This window comes from Strongylocentrotus purpuratus, unplaced genomic scaffold, assembly GCF_000002235.5.
Source record: "Strongylocentrotus purpuratus isolate Spur 01 unplaced genomic scaffold, Spur_5.0 spur5_scaffold_15, whole genome shotgun sequence".
NCBI classification, from domain to species: domain Eukaryota; kingdom Metazoa; phylum Echinodermata; class Echinoidea; order Camarodonta; family Strongylocentrotidae; genus Strongylocentrotus; species Strongylocentrotus purpuratus.
The window spans coordinates 3,285,787-3,304,364 of NW_022145600.1; the positions used below are offsets into that span (position 1 = coordinate 3,285,787).

The 18,578-nt window shown below is 38.1% G+C and overlaps 2 protein-coding genes across 3 annotated transcripts; one reads left to right on the forward strand and one right to left on the reverse strand.

Moving 5' to 3' along the window:
* Positions 1 to 2,561: 2,561 nt before the first annotated feature.
* On the reverse strand, positions 2,562 to 10,946 carry LOC115923979 (DNA nucleotidylexotransferase-like). Its single transcript, XM_030985371.1, has 10 exons — positions 10,753 to 10,946; positions 9,568 to 9,784; positions 9,161 to 9,265; positions 7,760 to 7,945; positions 7,324 to 7,395; positions 6,764 to 6,887; positions 6,194 to 6,326; positions 4,848 to 5,466; positions 4,456 to 4,544; positions 2,562 to 3,285 (listed from the first exon to the last, which is right to left on the reverse strand). Exons 1-9 carry the CDS (start codon positions 10,929 to 10,931, stop codon positions 4,458 to 4,460), a joined length of 1,722 nt encoding a protein of 573 aa, XP_030841231.1. The 5' UTR covers positions 10,932 to 10,946; the 3' UTR covers positions 2,562 to 3,285; positions 4,456 to 4,457.
* LOC100888712 (small integral membrane protein 8) lies at positions 10,774 to 14,461 on the forward strand. Of its 2 annotated transcripts, none has more exons than XM_030985374.1 (3): positions 10,774 to 10,892; positions 12,235 to 12,415; positions 13,155 to 14,461. In XM_030985374.1, the coding sequence occupies exons 2-3, from the start codon at positions 12,269 to 12,271 to the stop codon at positions 13,317 to 13,319; spliced, it is 312 nt and encodes a 103-aa protein (XP_030841234.1). In that variant the 5' UTR covers positions 10,774 to 10,892; positions 12,235 to 12,268; the 3' UTR covers positions 13,320 to 14,461. The 2 variants fall into 2 exon arrangements, with proteins under 2 accessions (XP_030841234.1, XP_030841232.1); XM_030985372.1 differs by lacking the exon at positions 10,774 to 10,892 and adding an exon at positions 10,986 to 11,321.
* The last annotated feature ends 4,117 nt before the right edge of the window (positions 14,462 to 18,578 follow it).

The following is an 18,578-nucleotide window of genomic DNA, read 5'->3' on the forward strand; positions in this document are numbered from 1 at the left end:
TAAACATACAATCATGAATAAAAAATGATTAAACTATAAATTTTATCGTTATGAGTCTGCTATTTATCAATTTTTCTTAAATCTGAATATGTCGGATTTGTGCGTAGAATCCACTGTTCGACCAGTCTGCTACTCACTATCTATATTGCTTAGTCTCTTGACTCCCTTTCCCGATCGCATTGTGGCATCCCCCTTATTGCTTTGTATTACTTCACAACCTGTATGACATGATTATCATAAAAAGTTGAAGTTCTGAAATGATGTCCTGCTTATTTATTTACAATGCTACAAAGAAAATTGTTATGAAAATTATTATGAAAATAAAAGGTTTTATGTCTAATACAAATCAACGTTTCAATGTGAGCCGATTGGCGCATCAGTCATTTCAGATCCACATGCTAGTGTGTTTTATATACTTTTAAAAAAAGAAGTATATCTTGCTTCTATTTGTATTTATTTGTTATGTTATATGATATGGATATCACATAAATGTTAGCTCTGAAATGATGACACATTAATGGAGAAAATCAAGAAAATAATGAGTAGACGTATATAGAAAAAAATAACAAGTGAATGGAAACATAACTTCTAGTTAACATGCAAAAGAGAAGTGAAAAAAAGCAAAATCATAGATTAATTGAAAGCATAAGAGGAATGATTTAAAAACAAAACAGATGCATACAAAAACTGAACAACTGGTAATGCATGAGGAATTTCAGCTGCAAAATAATATAAAATCAAAAACTTTCCCTGGACAAAATGAGAATCAAAATGGAGAATTAAAACAGATTTGGAAGTGAATGAACACGATTCTTTGATGCATAGCAAAATGAATTGCTTGTATCGCACTTACCCTGTCAGAAAATTGTTCTCAAAATATTAAACCCTTCATATCGCTTATGGTAATACTGTTTAGGAGGAAAATTGACTGAGAAATTTGAATGTCTATTTTCTCTTGTAATAAGCTAAATCATAATCAGATATTGAGCTATCATCTGCTCAGAGAGAGAGAAGGGCATTAACTAAGTTAATGACGTTCAGGCTCTAAATACGAGGTATCTACCAATAATATAAAATATCCCAGGTTACTATTTACTTGTAATAAACATAAACATGTTTCATCTGTATAAACATAATCTTATCGAAATTAAGACAATTTAGTGATGATCATTATCTTATCAGTAATTAACACATTTCACCATTATATACACATAATTTTTTTAATGTAAAAAATCTACTTATTCCAGTTCTCAGCAAATTTTAACCAAACACAATTCTACCAGTGGCGACATGATTTTCCAGAATAAATCATAATCTTTAGAGTAATTAACATAATTTACCAGTAACAGACAGATGAAAAGTGTGAAGTACATGTATGTTTAAGATCATAGATGTAGTAATTGAATACACCATGAATTACATTGAAATAAACATAGTAACAATATCAATGCAAACAAACCTTATATACAGGTACATGATAGTAATATTAGTTACTAAGGGGTGCTTATTTATACAGAGCACAACAGTGCTTACAAAATTGGGAAAGGAAGTAGAATACAAAATAGTGAATGAGATTAATTTATCACATTAAATTACTCAGGGAATACGTTTACAAGAAACTTACCTAGATTTTCAATAATTGTTTGACCCACAAACTTTATAAAACATTAATAAGAAACCTCTAACCCATGACGCTTACACCGCCTCTTTGGTGTCTCATCAACACTTTGAAAGGAAAGGAATTAACTTGTCATATAATGACATTTATGAAATACAGTCTGTCAAGGTGTTATATAATTTGGAAAAAAAAAGTTGCTTCCTATTTCAGTGTTTGTGTTTTTCCATTAGTCATGGATATGGACATTTAGAAAAAATTTAAAAGTTGAAAAGCCTGTAAAAGAGAAGTAATGACAATTTAGCTGTGTTATATTTTATTTGTATAGGGTTTCACTACAGGTGCTGCTTATTGATTAAATTTGGTTGCCATGGTCACCTAATAGAATAAGAAAAAAACATATGTTCAGTGTCAGGGACGGAGGAGATTTTAACATTTAAACAATTGGCCTCGTCTCAGAGAATTATTATTTAGACATTCACCTTCCCTTACTCTTGGTGTTTATGTGCTTTGGTGTAATACAACACCACCATCCCAGTGTTTGATTTAGCACCAGGTAACATGTTGGTAAGAGCTTGCTTTGTGCGGTTGTACTAATGTACTACTGTTCTAACACAAGAGTAAGGTTATTGCTTACACTAACACTAGACTAGAGTAAAGGCATTATTTTTTACACCGAAGGCATGGTTTTTACAGTGAAACAATGGATTTCATACCTTTTCATCCAATTGAAGCACTGATTGTTTGTCTGTGTGTGTCAGTTAGCACTGCTGTAATGCAGATAATCATGTAGTTGGGTGTTTAAATTTACGCCCATAACACAATGTAAACCTCTCTCCAATGGAGGGCTTCAATCGTGTTGGATTTTTTACTGTACTTACAGTGAAGCAGTACTTTGCAAAGGACATTGCACCGTTTCTAAAAATCAGCACTAACACTTACATTTTTTACACCTGTACCATTCCCTGTTTGGTGTAAATATTGCTGTAAGTCATACAACCATAGAATAGTCAAAGTTTCATTTGAATTTAAGTAAAATTACATATCTTTTGCTCATTAACTCATACAATTTATGACAGAGTTAACACTCTTCTTGCTCTCAACAGTATATATAAGGGTCTTGGCAGGGCTTTACTGGTGTTAAATCTTACACCTGGGCAGTATTCTGCAATAGCTTTTCTACTGCTTTTCAATATCAGCACTTACACTAACACCAAATATCATACCATTTTATGAGCACTTATCTTACACCTTGCTTGCTGGGGGTCTTGGAGTTTTGATACACCAACACCAAATTTAATGCTAAGTTATAAATCAGCACATTTAATGCAGTGTTCTGATATTATAACACCATATTCTAATGCCGATACAATAGCACTGAACATACACCTTAGTATAAATGTTCTTGGGTTTCAGAAACACTTAACATTAGATTTTAACACCAGTGCAATAGCACTGAGCAAACACCTTGCTACAGTTCTTGGGTTTGTGATACACTGAGCATCAGATCTAATGCCAATTCTTTAGCACTGAATGTACACCTTGCAAGGGTTCTGATAAGGTTTCTACACAGGAGTATCAAACACCAGACTTACATGCTCATCATCATACAAACAATTATTCAGCATGCAAAAGAAGAATGCCCAGGTTTTTATGTTGAATCACCACATCTAAATGAAGTGAGATAGAGAGAGGGAGAGAGAGAGAAATTAAGAATGCAATGAAATCCAAGGCATTTAAGTTATAAAGGTTCTTGAAGAAAAAAAATCGGATATAATTCAAACCTACCGCAGTCAGAACAAAATTACTTTGGCAGAAAGACTGCAAAGAAACATGAGGATTACCAGTTTACAAGTTAAGACCCACCAGATAATATGGCTTGCTACAATATTTGTTCAAAGTTTAATGTTGCTAAAATGAAATGCATATACCCGGTAGTTGCTACTTTAAACTAGACTAAAACCTTACCATTTTACACAGTAAATTCCCAAATATTCCATCTGTAATTCATACAGTAGTTTTGTCTATATATAATAATTGCAGTTACCGTAATTAACGATGTATAGACCACACTTTTTTAAAACAAATTCAAAGTCGGGGATGCGGTTTATACACAGGTACATTTAAAAAAAAAAAAATTTAGGGCGAAAAAGAGGGGTGCGGTAAATACACGAGGGCGGTTTATACAATGTTAAAGATAAAGGTGAGTTCTGGTAATGCGATTGCATTGTGAAAGAAAAGGTGTGGAATGGATCAGAAACAGTTGATCATGTAGCATGTAAGTATTGGTGTGCACTGCAAGGTTCTGGAGTCATCAAAATCATAATAAATTTGGCAGAGTCTTGGTAAAGTAACAAGCACTGTACACAGAAAGCTATATATGGGACAACACACATGGTGTCAGGGCTAGTACTACCTTGATTTCCTTGTCTTTCTATGCTCATTACTCAGCCAGTATACATTTTCTTCCAAAATTGTTTGGCACATGTCATTTATTTGTAATCTTGAACATTCAGTGTAAGTTTCGTTTGATTCTCTGAGAATTGATTTTCTTTTTTTTACCAGAACTGGAGTTTATCTTCAATTACGGTATTGCATCTTGTAATTTTGTCTCATAACTGTCATTGTTTGTAAATTCAAATAACCATGTTTATTACTGAAGTTAAGTTTGTTTGTTTAATATAATTTAGGTTAGCCACTGATAATAGAGACAACCAGGGCAGTAAAATGCTACTGCTACAACTTTAACTTAAATGCATGTGATGATGTGAGAAACCTTTTCATATTGTCATAGTTGTAAAATTTGGTTAGAAGAATTACATAAATGCTTTTGTATTTACCCTCAGCAATTTCTCTCTTCTGGTGGTTTGTAATCCAGTTTGAGCAACTCAAAGATCTCCTCCTCCGTCTTGGCTTGCAATGAGCAGTTCTGGCACCAAGTAAAGAAAAAAATAAAATATTTTCATCTGAACTACTAAGTATATCCTAGTTCTATGTTACTATGGGTGTCAATGGGAAAAACCCCATCTTATAAACAACTGCAATTGATCTGTATTGATTGCAAATCTTACAAACTCATATCTCTCAGTACAGATGAGCCATTAATATCAAGTTGCAATCAATTTGCATTGATTTCAACTAGTTATAAGACTGGGCAAAGGACTCACTGCAACTGAAGTTACATGTACATGACATATTTTTGCAAATACATGATAAAGAGTAGCATACTCACATTTGTCTTATCAAAGAGCCCATGACTTGACAGGTTCATGTTCATCACTTTGTTGGTATAGTCCCTCATCGAGCGATTAAACATCTTTGATCCTGTCCATCCCAGAAGTGCAAAGGCATACTGTCCGGCAGGAGCTATGACAAAGTCCACTCTTCTGGCCACCCAAGAACGACCAGAATCTTCAGTCTTTTGCACAATTTCACTAGGAGACGTTGTACTTCCATTCGTCTTCTCAAGGAGGGATAAACCTGGAATGGCTGTTCCATTTGCAGGAGTCACATCCATGCTTGGAGATGACTCTGATGCAGGAGGAACTACATCCATTGCAGCAGAGTCCTCTGCAACAGTTCTTTCTGAGGACTCATCGCTGCGGTGACTCTGCGCAGTCTTCGGGAGACGGAAGATACTGAAGCAACGCTCATAGTGATCCATGGTGTTCCTTGATGCGTCCATTCCTGTCTGGACGGTGGTCTTGGTGACCGTGCTGTTCTGGATGTCCGTGTAATCCAGGAGACCTTTCTTAGTGAGGGCTTGGAGAAGAGTTCCAAGGATGCCTTTCTCTTTACCTTCCTCAGGATGGGATATCAAGAAGTCAACATCATGGCCCGTGTCCTTTCCCCTTTTAATAGATAAAAACAAAGGTAATCACCCATCTGCTGTTCAGGCATTCTTCAGAGGCACATGCAATAGAGCAGGGGTTTGAAACTACAGTCATACCTGCTTTAGTGACCACCTGTCAAGAAAGACCACATTTTTTTGTTTACCTTCAAAATGGTTTCTCATTGAAACATGTACTAAAGGAACTTGTCTACAAAGACCACCTGTCTACAGAGACCAACTTTTGTGTTTCCCTTGTCGCTATAGACAGGTTTGACTGTAGCATACATGTAACTTGGTCGTAGGGTATTTTATTTCACGAGTCTCCGTAAGAGCTCATATGAGAACCCATTAATTCCCACTTACAAAGACCCTTGGATATGACTATGTGCATTTGCACCAAGGAAAAAAAAATTCACTACATCCATGGTCTTGACAAACACTTTGTATTATTTGAATAATCTAGTCTGCAACATGTTAATGTAACTGTTTACCTACATCAACAAATACAAAACAAAACAATTCTCAGAGTAAAATCTATCTTGAAGGACACATCTCTTGACCCAACGTGTGCCCCCGTTTTGCTTTGGATATAGATAAGAGTTGGGGTTGCAATTGAGTTTGAAGATTAAGATTTAAGGCAAGGATTAGGTGAAGGGTTTAAACTATAGGAACTAGGTTAGTGTGGGATATTGACCGCAGAGTGCCTGTTGATGGAGCACGTGTCATTAAACTGAATATTGTCTTACCTGAGGAATCCTCCTGTCATGACAACTGTACTCCCTGGTTGTATGGCAGCAACTTCTTGAGAGACTGCATCATGGATCCACTTGGCCTCCTCTTTAGTGACAGGCGTGTTCAGATCATTGTAGTACTCAATACCTATTCAAAGTCAACCACAAAACTCATAATAATAAATAGATGGACCATCGACTGCGCACAGTTGAAAATGATGCCTCCGCCATAGACCCATTTTACAAACAAAAAAAGAAGCAATTTTTAAAATTCAAGTTTGATTGCAATCCATCAACAGGTTCTCAGAATATTGTGATTACAAGCTACTTTTCATATACATGTATGACCCTTTAATAACGGTGGGCAACATGGAAAATATAGTGCCAGCAGCCATATAGAGTACAGGGTGAAGCCGACATATGTCCCCAACCAAACATCAAAATTAATACAACTTGCAAGAGCATATGGGCCTGCCAATACACATTATGCCCTATCCGTGAAAGTATAAGCTCTCCTCCTCTTGCCAATTGATGCTCCCTAATTTCTGGATATGCTACTGTTGGATTGACATGAGATCTACATACCTTTAAGTTGTGACCTAGTCAGGTTCAGAATATAGCTGCCCTTCACATCATCGAGACTCCTAAGCCCCATCTGACACCATTTAGCTGAAGTAGATATACCACACCCATATATACCTGTGAAAAGCTGATATTGCACAAGAAAGATAAGACAAGTTAACGGTACTCAATAAAAAATATTCCATTATTCATTGTTTAATAGTGATCGACAGAACTAGATGTTAATTTGACTTTTCTTTTTAAAAGCTTTGTGTCATGTAATACTCATTATGTATGTGTCGAAAATGCTATTTAAATTTCAAGGTAATATTGTATTAAAATCTGGCTGTAGCTGAGCCACTATGAGGAGCTAAAGCATTCAAGGAATTTCTTCATACCAGGCACCCATTTACTTCACCTGGCTGGAGAGTGGCAAATGTAGATTTATGTTTTGCCAAAGGACATTAGTGCCCCAGGGGGACTTACAACGCGAACCATGTGATCCACAGTCTGGTCACGTGTCCACTGGACAATGACATCTCTACAATAATATTAGCTGAGGTTAGGTATAAGATATAACTCACAGACATGTTCTGGTACCAGTCACTGCGCTTAATCCCTTCTACTTCTGCGCTGTACCCATTTTCAAGGATGTCCTGAAAGAAGAAAAGAAAAGTCACAAAACACTGGAAGGCAAAATGAGATTTCGCTTATTGATTCTGCACCATTTTTTTGTAACCAATTACACTTGTCAGAGGCTTGTCTAATATAACAACTTCAAAAGAATACCAGTCTTCCTTAATTTATTATCTGCACTAGTTTGGTCAGGAGGGATTAGACCTCCTTGCAAGGTCATTGACAAGTGGTTATATCATCAAATCAGCTATCAATTGAAATAAGAAAAAGGGGATCATGGGGGACCAATGGTCACCGCTTAGGCATTGTTTGCTATATAGAGGGCGCAAGTAGCTATAAATAGTGCAGTGGGGCTTCAAGGAAGAGCTATAACAATTATCTCACCAGGATCACCCCTTTGCAATGAGCTCCACCCCTGATATCATACAAGTTTTCCACATCCTCTGGCTTCTTGATCTCTTCAGGAAGAGCTTTGAGGGCAGCAGACGCCTTACGGAATGCCAGCGCTCTTGACCGGCTGTTATCTCCCATCCGCAATTCTGCTGCTTTCTCCAGGAACTCTAACGCTTCCTACAAATTGAAAGAAATTAATGATTAAATTCTAGGACAAGTACTCCTAGGCAGCCATACTCCAGACTACCAATGCCTACACTAGGTACAGTCACACCTGCTTTAGTGACTACCTGTCTCCAAAGATCACATTTTCTGTTTCCCCTGGGCGGTCCCTATAGACAGGTTTGACTGTATAACCTTTGACACTGACCCCTATTGCAGTCTTGAGATCACCGAAGTGCTTAAAGCCCCAGTCCCATATAAAGCCGGACCAGCACGGACGAGCACGGACCACTCCGGACCATCCCGGACCATGGTCTGGGGTGATCCGGGATGGTCCGGGATGTTTTGTTCAAAAAATTGCAACCGCCGACCGTCTCCCCGGACCCAACACGGTACCACTACGGACCGCCCCGGACCGTCCGGGCATAGCCCCGGCAGCAGTACAGATCATTCCAGACCCAGCACGGAGCCGCCACGGACCGTCCCGGACCACCCCGGTGCCAACACGGTGCCAACACGGATTATCCCGGGGCGTTCCGGGATGATCCGTGTTGGCACCGGGATGGTCCGGGATCATCCGTAGGGGCGCCGGGGTGATCCGGGGTCAATAACTCACTCCCGGACTGCCACGGATCAACACGGACCGCCCCGGCGCCACTACGGATGACCCCGGACCCAGCACGGTGGCTACACGGATCACCCCGGATCAAACTATTGTCCCGGACAGTCCCGGACCACCCCGGCAGTTTTTGACCATCAAAAACATCCGGGGTCGACTCCCGGACCGCCCAGGACCATCCAGGACCATCCAGGACCACCCCGGTGCCAACACGGTGTCAACACGGACCGAATCCCGGATCACCCCGGATGGGGTCCTTGATGGTCCGGGACGGTCCGGGACGTATATGGGACTGTAGCTTAAGTTTAACCATGACCAGAAAAATAAGCAATCCATATTTGTTTTATAAACCATATCCTCCATGTCGATAATCAAAAAGAGATATTTAAACAAAACATGCTTGTCAAAGTGTATGTAGTTGTAGAGTGGATGGAAATTTACTTGTCTATGTGTGTCTCACTGCACATATCAATTACTAACTCGGTTGTCTAGGGAGTTAATTTCCAGGGGTTCCATACATAAAAAGATTTGTTGATATTTGCGGTGGAGGCGAGTGTACAAGAGCAGTCTGTCAGGGAACAGCCAAATATTCAGAACATAGCTTGACTTACTGTGAACTTCTGATTTGGATGGTTGAGAGGTGTTATCCTCTGGCAAGCAAATCTGCGATTCTTTGGTTTGTCTTCTCCATCTTCTTCTAATGCATCAGGATCAAGCTGCAAAGAAAGAAAAAACACAAAGATTTGTCATGAATTCAGCAAAAAAACATTTCTACATATTCAATGTATTGTAATTCATTCATTTACTTGAATAATACTATGACTCTTCCAATTCTAAACTTAATTTCACGAGCAAATATCTTTACCATTTCAGAGCAGAATGCTCACATTTTTTAAACACTGATATTTATTGCCTGTTCTACCCAGCAACTGATGTACCTTTAAGGGCTCTGAATTAAAATTAATTTAAATGAAAATCAAAGGCTATAAAAATATTGGCAGAAAAGCTGCTACCCTACCGGTTTTCTTGAAGGTACTCGATGTTCATCTGTGATTTCTACCGGCTTGTCCTCTTCCATGCATGAGGTATACCATTTCAGGGAAAGCAGCTCTGCCTTCTGAGCAAACTCAAAGGCGTTGAGTTCGGTGTTCCGCTGAGACTTGCAGATTCTCTGGAGGACGCTGATGACATGGTCTCGGGAGTTGAGTTCCGTCACAACGTGGGTCACAGATTCACTGCACATTCAGAAAATAATCAAGTCATTGGCAAACCATTAGAGGAGTTAAAAGTGAAAATTGGTACAGTGTAAGTATAATAGCGATAAACAAGATGCATGTGCAAGATCCACTTCTTACTTATCATTGGTTCTCTTCAGTCTTCTCTTTTTCCTTTTGAATATTCAGTCTTAGAGTTAGAGTCTACTCTTAAATCCTATTTTGCTATTGGCTTATGTTGTATTTCATTTGAATATACTTTCCCTAAAAAAGTTCAGTATGATGCTGCATAGCAGCCTACAATAAAAGACAGACGTACCTGCACTGGGCATCTTCTGAGTTAGTCCTAATTCGTATTGATGTAGCCTTTTCAGGGCTCTGTTACTATTTGTTGAAGATTTAGGAGAGAGGATTTGAGTGAAATTGGCAGTGTTTTTTTGATCATTGGTGTTTTAAAGATATATTCATGATATTGGTGAGATGAGAGGTTATAAAATTTACAGTGGCATAGCAAAGTCGCAGAGCAAAATGCTGAACTGGGATGACTGGCCCGGACAGGGGGAAAAATACACGGGGGCTCAGGGCGAATTAGCCCCCGAAATGCTCACTACATGCCAAAAGAGCCCCGGAAAAGTCATAGAAGTAAGAAGAGCCCCAAAAAATTTGCATAGATCTAGAGTTCAATGTAAAACAAATTAAAGTCTTAAAGAGTGTTATTTTCATGCAAGCAAGCTTGTCTAGCCCCAAAAATTATTTAAATATTTTTTTCCCTGGGCCCGAAGCCAAGCTTTATTCCCACTCCAGCTCCAGCTCCAGCTCCAGCTCCAGCTCCAAGGCAAGGCCCACACGGCCCGGACGGAGAGGCGTCCTTACAAGATACCGTCGCGTCACTCTCTCGGACTCGATCACACAGATAGATTCACACTCATTCACACTGACACTGCACTGCACTGTACCGCCTCGATGGTTTAGATTCTAAGAATACCTACTTCAGCTCAGATGAGATTACGAATCCCTTGGATCGTCCAAGGTGACGCAGTTTCTTCAGTCGCACTTTCTGGATTCTTGCATTGACGATGAAAATGATGAAATCTGGAAATTTCACCGGAAATTCCTCCGAATCTTCATTGTGAGAATGCTTTCGTCGTTTTGGCTCGGGCGCTGCCATTTTGTTTTATTATTAGTCTCGTTCGACTTTATTTATTTGAAAAATATAAGAATTTATTAGACTAATGTAATCTTCCTTAGATAGAATATTTAAATATATTTATTAATTATTTTTAAATATATAACATTTGAAATCTTATCCATATGTTTTATAAAGGTTTATAGTTGCATATTAAAGAAAACTGTTATCCATGAGCCATGAGAAAATCGTCTGCTTTCGTTCATTATACATGTTACTTTGACTGCAATATGCATGCGCATGCAAACAATGCAATGCAGAGCTAGACCCTAGCTAGAGAGAGAATTGTGAAGAGTGAAGATTGAAAAAGTACGAGTCTTTATCATTGTTGAACTACAGCCCCTAACACGGTTAGTTTTTAGTGCTGCATAGGTAAGATAACAAGACTTAGCATCAAACAAAAGGGGGGAGGAGCTATAGCTAGGAGAGCATGATTTTGTTTATGGAGAGAAAAAAAACAAATCAAAATATTAATTATTAGGGGGGCCTATTAAAATTATAGATAATAATAGGTCTAATCATTATCTAGGCTAATCGCTAGAAATGTTCAGATGATGTGTGCATGAGGAATATTTTATTTAAAAGATGTTTGAGTTAGAAGTAACTAAGAGAACAGAAACTGAAATCGGAATAGAAATGTGGTGTGAGACAGAAGTAACTATTAGACCCCTAGTATTAAACAGAGAAGAGGGGCCAGAGGTAGTCTCGGCAGAACAATCGTCTAGGCCTAGACTATATCAGAGACTGAAGCTTAATTAATATAGTCTAGTATTAACAAGTTGAAAATTAGCATAGATTAGCAGCGCGCAGCGTAATTATAAAATCTTATTACAACAATGCCAGAGGTAAAGATGGTGACAAGTCGGAGAGACCACCAGATGGTTATGGTTGCATGGAAACTGGAAAGCCTGATGATTGACAAGTTTTGGAATAGAGGATATATTATTGTTATTGCTAAGCACCTCTAGAATATGCGGGCATGTTATGGATTTGACATAAAAATCATGAAACTTGAAATTGCATAATTTGTTACCATACGTATAGATAGCATAGACTAGACCTAGCCTATATGAGAAAAAAACAAAGGAAGGATTGAAACAAAGCTATGCTGCAATTGTCCCAATACCGTGGTAAAAGTGTACATTGTTGACAAAATTGAATAACACATACTATATTTTTTGTTTCCCCTCGACATTTTAGACAGATCTGGATGAGAGACTAGGAATCATCTTTAACATGGCCTGACTTTGTCTTTTGTTTTTTATTTTTGTTTTTATTTGTACAGATTTATGTAAAGGTTTAACACAAGGAAGAATCTAATGGCAGATGGAAAAGAACCTCCTGTGAAGGCTGGAGGACAGACAGGAGCCGGAGCCGGGACTGGAGCAGGAGCAGGAGAAGGCATCCGGAGTATAAAATCTACATCATTATTCAGAGCAGTCAACTTTGAACTCTATGCTAAACCCGTAAGTACCGGTATAATAATAATGATAATAATCTAATTTACACAGGGAAACCTCACTAGTATTGGTGCTGTTCTTCCTGAGGGTCCTGCATTTCTTATAATTACCCCAGCATTGCTCAGTACCTATTTAATATCCCTGGGTCAAGAGGGACAAACGTAGATAAATAACCTTGTCCAAGCCCAAGTATGTAAGCACCAAGCAACAATCAAACCCAGGTACTCATCAATACTACAGTGCCCCAACTCGTACTAAAAATCTATCAAGTATAACCTTATGATATCTAATTCATCATTTTGTGCAACTTTGAACTAAATTTTGGTAAAAAATACATCAAATATTTTGTAATGATTTTGATTTTGTTCTCTACTCTCGATCCAGATAAAGGAAAGTTGCAGTACTTTTGAAAAATGAACCTCCCCCCCCCCCCCCCCAAAAAAAAAAAATACATTTGTACCTCAAAACAGTAGTGTGAATAAATTACACATTCATTTCAATGAAAAAGTTTCTATACAATCACATTTTTAAATTTTTAGCCATTTATCAAATACAGAAATGTGTGACAATCATCATTATCCATAATATTGATAGAGTTAAAACTAATTTAATGGATGTTTTAAAACTTTATGGATATTATCTAATTACTTTCCAGGTAATCTTCTAGTTCATTGAGTTTGATGTCCTTTTACTTATGTGTTTTCCGTATGTTTGATATATTTTTTCTGTTTCCCGTTCTCTTCAGAACAAATTTATAATGGGATTCGGTCTGGCTGCCCTCACCGGCTGTGTCGCGTACATTGCCTATATCAACGCACAGAAAGAGAACCAGAAAGACAGTGACATGTATGAACAGTTCCGACTTGATGGCACTACCATCATGAGGCCAAAATCTTCCAAATGGGACTGAGAGATCATTATAGACTCAACAGTTTTAGCTGAGTGTGGATGAATGAACAGACACCATTGTTTGGTATGCGGCTGTGGGACTGAGCTGATGGACTAGGAGAATTCTATGAGATCATAAGAGCATTAGAATCAAGTGCAAACAGACTAGAACATCTGTGGTTGGTTGGAGTCCTGAAACCTATAGTGAATCTGTGTTACTTCAAGGTGCCTGCTGATTCCAATATTTTGTTGGCAATATAATAATAATAATAATATTTAATTTTTATATAGTGCTTATCACAAATGTCTCTAAATGCTTTACAAATATACTATTACCCCTGTCATTGGATGTGTGAAATGCACATGGTACAAATGTAATAAACACTTCTGTGTTTTAAACCAATTCTAAAGAAATGAGTTAGTGGAAATACTAGAGATCAGGTATGCCTTATACATTTGAGAAAGTTTGAGGTTTTAATATCTTCTTAAACCCACAGCTAATATTTATTTGACAGACAAATTTATCCAAAGTATCTAATTTTTAAGTAGATATAAACAAGTTAGAAATGTAAGTAAAGTCACTTGGGGATGGTGTTTTACGGCCCAGCATATGTCCCTTGAAAATTGAGAGCTCCATTAGATTGAGGGCAAATTGGACTATTCTTTTAGATGAATCGGGCTTTTGATTTGGGTAGGGGTTAGAATTGATTGGACAATTTTACCTAATTCTCTGGCACTTTTGACCAAAACAAAGTGACATCAGATTCAATGTTTTGTCTGGATTAAACTAACACAATTTTCGTCTTCTCCAAACAGGGTTGAAAATTGTTTGTTTAATATTTTCTCACAAGTCGCTATCATGAAAATTATTTCATTTCTAGAAACTCTACAAGGCCTATATATTACATACTTCAAGATTTGCATGGCTATTTATAAAGGATTTGTAAGGAAATGTGTATATCATTGGTTGATCGTTATACATGAAGGCTAGGGAATGCTTGAGCCTTTCTTTAAATTGTTTACATATTATGTATAAGCCATATGTCTCCAAATTGAAACTCTGAAAAACCTGTATGGTGGACATGAACATGTTATATAGATACAAGCAATGCTGATATATTTTTTTGTTGAATCAACAGTTTGATTAAATAAATAAAAAAATAATATTTATGACTTCTAGATGATTAATCGCTTCTTTATACATAGTTTTAACCATGATCAAATACATACATACAGGTACCATACGGATAAAAGAGTATACAAACTTACAATGGATACATGGAAGATTGTTAGAGCTGAGAATGATAAGGATACTTAGGAGGAGGATGATACTGGTTAGATCAATAATTAGGGGTTATGATGGTGGTGGTAATGATTATTGTGATGGTGATAGTGTTGATGTTGATGGTGATGATGTTAATGATTGTGATGATGGTTGTAATAATTGTGGTGATGATGATGATGAAGGTGCCAGTGTTGATGATAATGATGAGAAGAGTAATAATGATAATGTGATTATGATGATGTTTGAGGATAATGATTTGAAATGATGATGATGGTGAGTTTGTGGTTGGAAGATTCTACCCAATCTCTCTATTCACCTTTCTTCATGCATCTCCTTATGGATGTATATTCTACTAAAAGACATTCTACACTGTATCTATTTCCCCATCCCTTCATAATTATTACCAACCCTGTCGTGTTTATGTATTGATCTCTCTCTCTTCATCTCCATCTCTCCCTCTCTGCTTCCATCCAAACCCCTCCCTCTCTTTCTATCTCTCTTTCTATCTCTATCTTCCACTCTCTCTCTCTTCCTTTCTATCTCTCCCTCCTCCACCATACCTTCCCTCTCTCTCTCTCTCTCTCTCTCTCTCTCTCTCTCTCTCTCTCTCTCTCTCTCTATCTATCTCCTACATCTGTATTTCGACATTGTTCACCCATTTGTATGGCAAGCTATTTGTGTCCTTTGGTTCTCTTCTTTGAATTGCTTTTATGTTTATCCACTGAGACCCACAATGTATTGTCTTCTACGTGTATTTCCTTATTCTTAATACCATTCCCTCATATTACAGGTCGTAGTTTCCTCATGCCCGTATAGTACCTGTTCCATTCTCTTCCTGACCTCCCTCCTTCGCCACCGCCCGCCCCTAACTCGCCTCCCTCCTCCTCCTCCTCCTCCCCATTCTCTTCCCGACCTCCCTCCTTCGCCACCGCCCGCCCCTAGCCACACCCCTCCCCTCCTTATCCCCTCTTTATCCTCTGCTGAGGGCCTCTGTGTTAACGCCCTTCAAATTGTGACCATCAGAAAACTGTTCCACTCAATTCTCTCTGCTTTTCACTCGTTATTATTTTAGTCATTGTAATTGTTGTTGCTGTTGGGCGGCCCCTTCATTTTCTGCTATCCTTCTTATTCCCCTCCCCTTCTCTCTTCCTCTCTCTCTCTTTCTTTCTCTCTCTCTCTCTCTCTCTCTCTCACTCTCACTCTCTCCCTCCCCTTCTCTCTTCCTCTCTCTTTCTTTCTCTCTCTCTCTCTCTCTCTCTCTCTCTCTCTCTCTCACTCTCACTCTCTCCCTCCCCTTCTCTCTTCCTCTCTCTTTCTTTCTCTCTCTCTCTCTCTCTCTCTCTCTCTCACTCTCACTCTCTCCCTCCCCTCCCTCGATTCCTCCCCCCCTCTCTCTCTCTCTCTCTCTCTCTCTATACACGTGTGTGTGTGTGTGTGTGTGTGTGTGTGTCTCCTCTTCCGTAGCTATATTCTCTTGTACCCATTCTCTTGAATGCTATTTCTATATAGCCTAATCCTCCTATCCATTAAACTTTTTTCCAAGATATTAGCAATCTATCTATACCTATAATCTGCCTATAATTATATCAACATAAATATCTATATTCAAATATATCTATCTATCTATGTATATTTTTCATTTTTTATTCATGCCCCCCTTCCCCAACCACACATTCTCTCTCTCTCTCTCTCTCTCTCTCTCTCTTTACCATGGCGTGCCTCTCTTCATTAAAGATCCCCTGCATGATGACGATTAACAATCGTTTCCTGTTTCTCATCAAAGCATGCCCACACCGATACAGGGATATTATAATTACGGATGGCACCGCTGTTCCTCCATCGACAAGATATTAGTACCCCCACAGAGAAATTATTGTCTTCCTCTTCCGTCTTCTTCATCAACCAAAATTTCCGGTCATATCCATATCTTGAAGCCTCTGATATCTTTAATTATGGTGATTAACCGTCTCCGAGACAGAGAGAAAGACAGAGAGAGAGAAAGAGAGAGAGAGAGGGGGGGGGGGGGGGAGAGAGGGGAGAAAAGTAATTTTATTTTAGGATCAATGTGAAGAAGGATTAGTATAGGACTTTAGGCTAATCGTGATTTTTTTCTGGATTAAATTAGCAACTGTGCACCCAATTAGTTCTGACATCGTTTAGTCTTAAACTGACATCCTGTTGGTAATATGCAAACTATCCTGAAATGTAAAAGGATCAATATAGTAGGTATATATGGTTCATAGAATTGTATATTATAGAATCTGGGAAATAGGCGTATATCACCCTTGGCGTATTGAAAATTAAAACTTACTAGTAGTAGTTTCACCATCATTATCATTATCATTATAAGTATTGTTATTAGTACTATTATCTTATTATTATTGTCATTATTATTATAATTATCATTATTATTTTTTTTTTTTAACCTACTTTTTATTAATATCATCATTATAATTAATATTTTGCGTCACTTTTGCTGGTAGGCGAAAGGCGAACTGAATCACAGTAACCTTCGGGTCTCCCCTTCCTGTATATTTGATTATTTATTATCATTATCATGGGGGATAGGTCATTTGCACACGCTGGACCTTACCTATGGAATCACTTGTCACAAGATATTCGTTATATTTCGAAAGTAGATTGCTTTAAAAATGCCCTCAACAGTCATTTGTTCAAAGCGGCTTTCCAGTAAGTTGACTTTCACATTGTTGTTATTCATTTTTGGGGGTGTATTTTCGTGTACTTGTATTTTTTTCTCCTCCATTACACCTTGGCTCCATTACAAATACTCTATATTATTATTATAATTATTGCCATTGCTTTTAATATTATCATCGTCATAATTATCATTATTAGTAGTATTATTGTCATTTTTATAATTATTCTTATAATCGTTATCATTCTTATTATTATTTTCATTACTGTTATTACATGTATTATTATCATCAACATCATCATTGTTATAAATACAATATCATAGGAATATTATCATGATATTAAATGATTAATGAGTTAATTCCGTCCGCCTACACGATTACGTTTTCTTTCTTTTGTAGGGGGCCAGGGATAAATTATATTTTGACAGTTTATTTATGAAAGTATAAAATTCAGTTAAGCCTATTGTTTTACTCTAAAGGCCTGCATGGTGCCAGATTAAAAGGGAATTTGTCCTCGTCCTCTTGTCTAATTATAAGAATTTCCCCCTGTGCGTTCTTACAGCTTTACCATGGACTACTGAGTGACAGTTGCCATGCTGATAATACGTCCAACATAGGAATATAATCCAAGGATTATTCGATGAAGAATCTTTCAAAACCCCGTGATCAAAACAGAGAGACAATGAGGCGATGTGATAGACAATTCCGTTACCAAAGCCCATTGGGTGACAGACCCCTCCTCCCCCCCCCCCCCCCCACACACACATACGCACACACACGCACGCACACACACACACACACACGCACACTGTTTATGATATCGCGGAAAGATTTCAAACTTGCTCGATATACACTAGGATTGTCATAGTAATTCCAGTGTGCATTGATTTGAGGACTACCATCCCTTCATTAATACCTGTGTATTCCCGATCGACATTTTTGCAACCCCCCCCCCCCCCCCCTTCCTTCTAGATGCATCCACGCCCCTGTTAACATTGAACCTAACCGGAAATACACAGATTGCACACGGGCAGACAACCATTAAAAGGTGATAATGAAAAGAATCAAGTTACGGAATATTGAACCTTAATATCATTAAACAATCTTTGTATATCTTCTGATTCCAAAGTCTATCGCTCTACGTGATAAATTACAAACATTTTGCGCAAAGTCAACTTCTTGGATGCATGGTGCAAGACAGACTTCTCAATATCTAACCCCGCGCCTGACTGGCGGCATAAAGCAGTAAGTTCCAAAGCTTTGCGAAGGTCAGTTTTCCGGTCTCTATCAAACTCTTCAGCTCTATGCTTTCCACATGCTCTCAAAGCAAGTAAAACCA

What these genes read in the sequence shown, in the direction of transcription:
- LOC115923979 (XM_030985371.1), bottom strand. Translation starts at nt 10,931, where the DNA reads ATGGCAGCGCCCGAGCCAAAACGACGAAAGCATTCTCACAATGAAGAT. An exon ending in ACTGGTACCAGAACATGTCT is followed by an intron (nt 6,888 to 7,323) that starts GTGAGTTATATC and finishes GTGCAATATCAG; the next exon opens with CTTTTCACAGGTATATATGG. An exon ending in ATGACAGGAGGATTCCTCAG is followed by an intron (nt 5,467 to 6,193) that starts GTAAGACAATAT and finishes ATCTATTAAAAG; the next exon opens with GGGAAAGGACACGGGCCATG.
- LOC100888712 (XM_030985374.1), top strand. Translation starts at nt 12,269, where the DNA reads ATGGCAGATGGAAAAGAACCTCCTGTGAAGGCTGGAGGACAGACAGGA. An exon ending in TTGAACTCTATGCTAAACCC is followed by an intron (nt 12,416 to 13,154) that starts GTAAGTACCGGT and finishes CGTTCTCTTCAG; the next exon opens with AACAAATTTATAATGGGATT.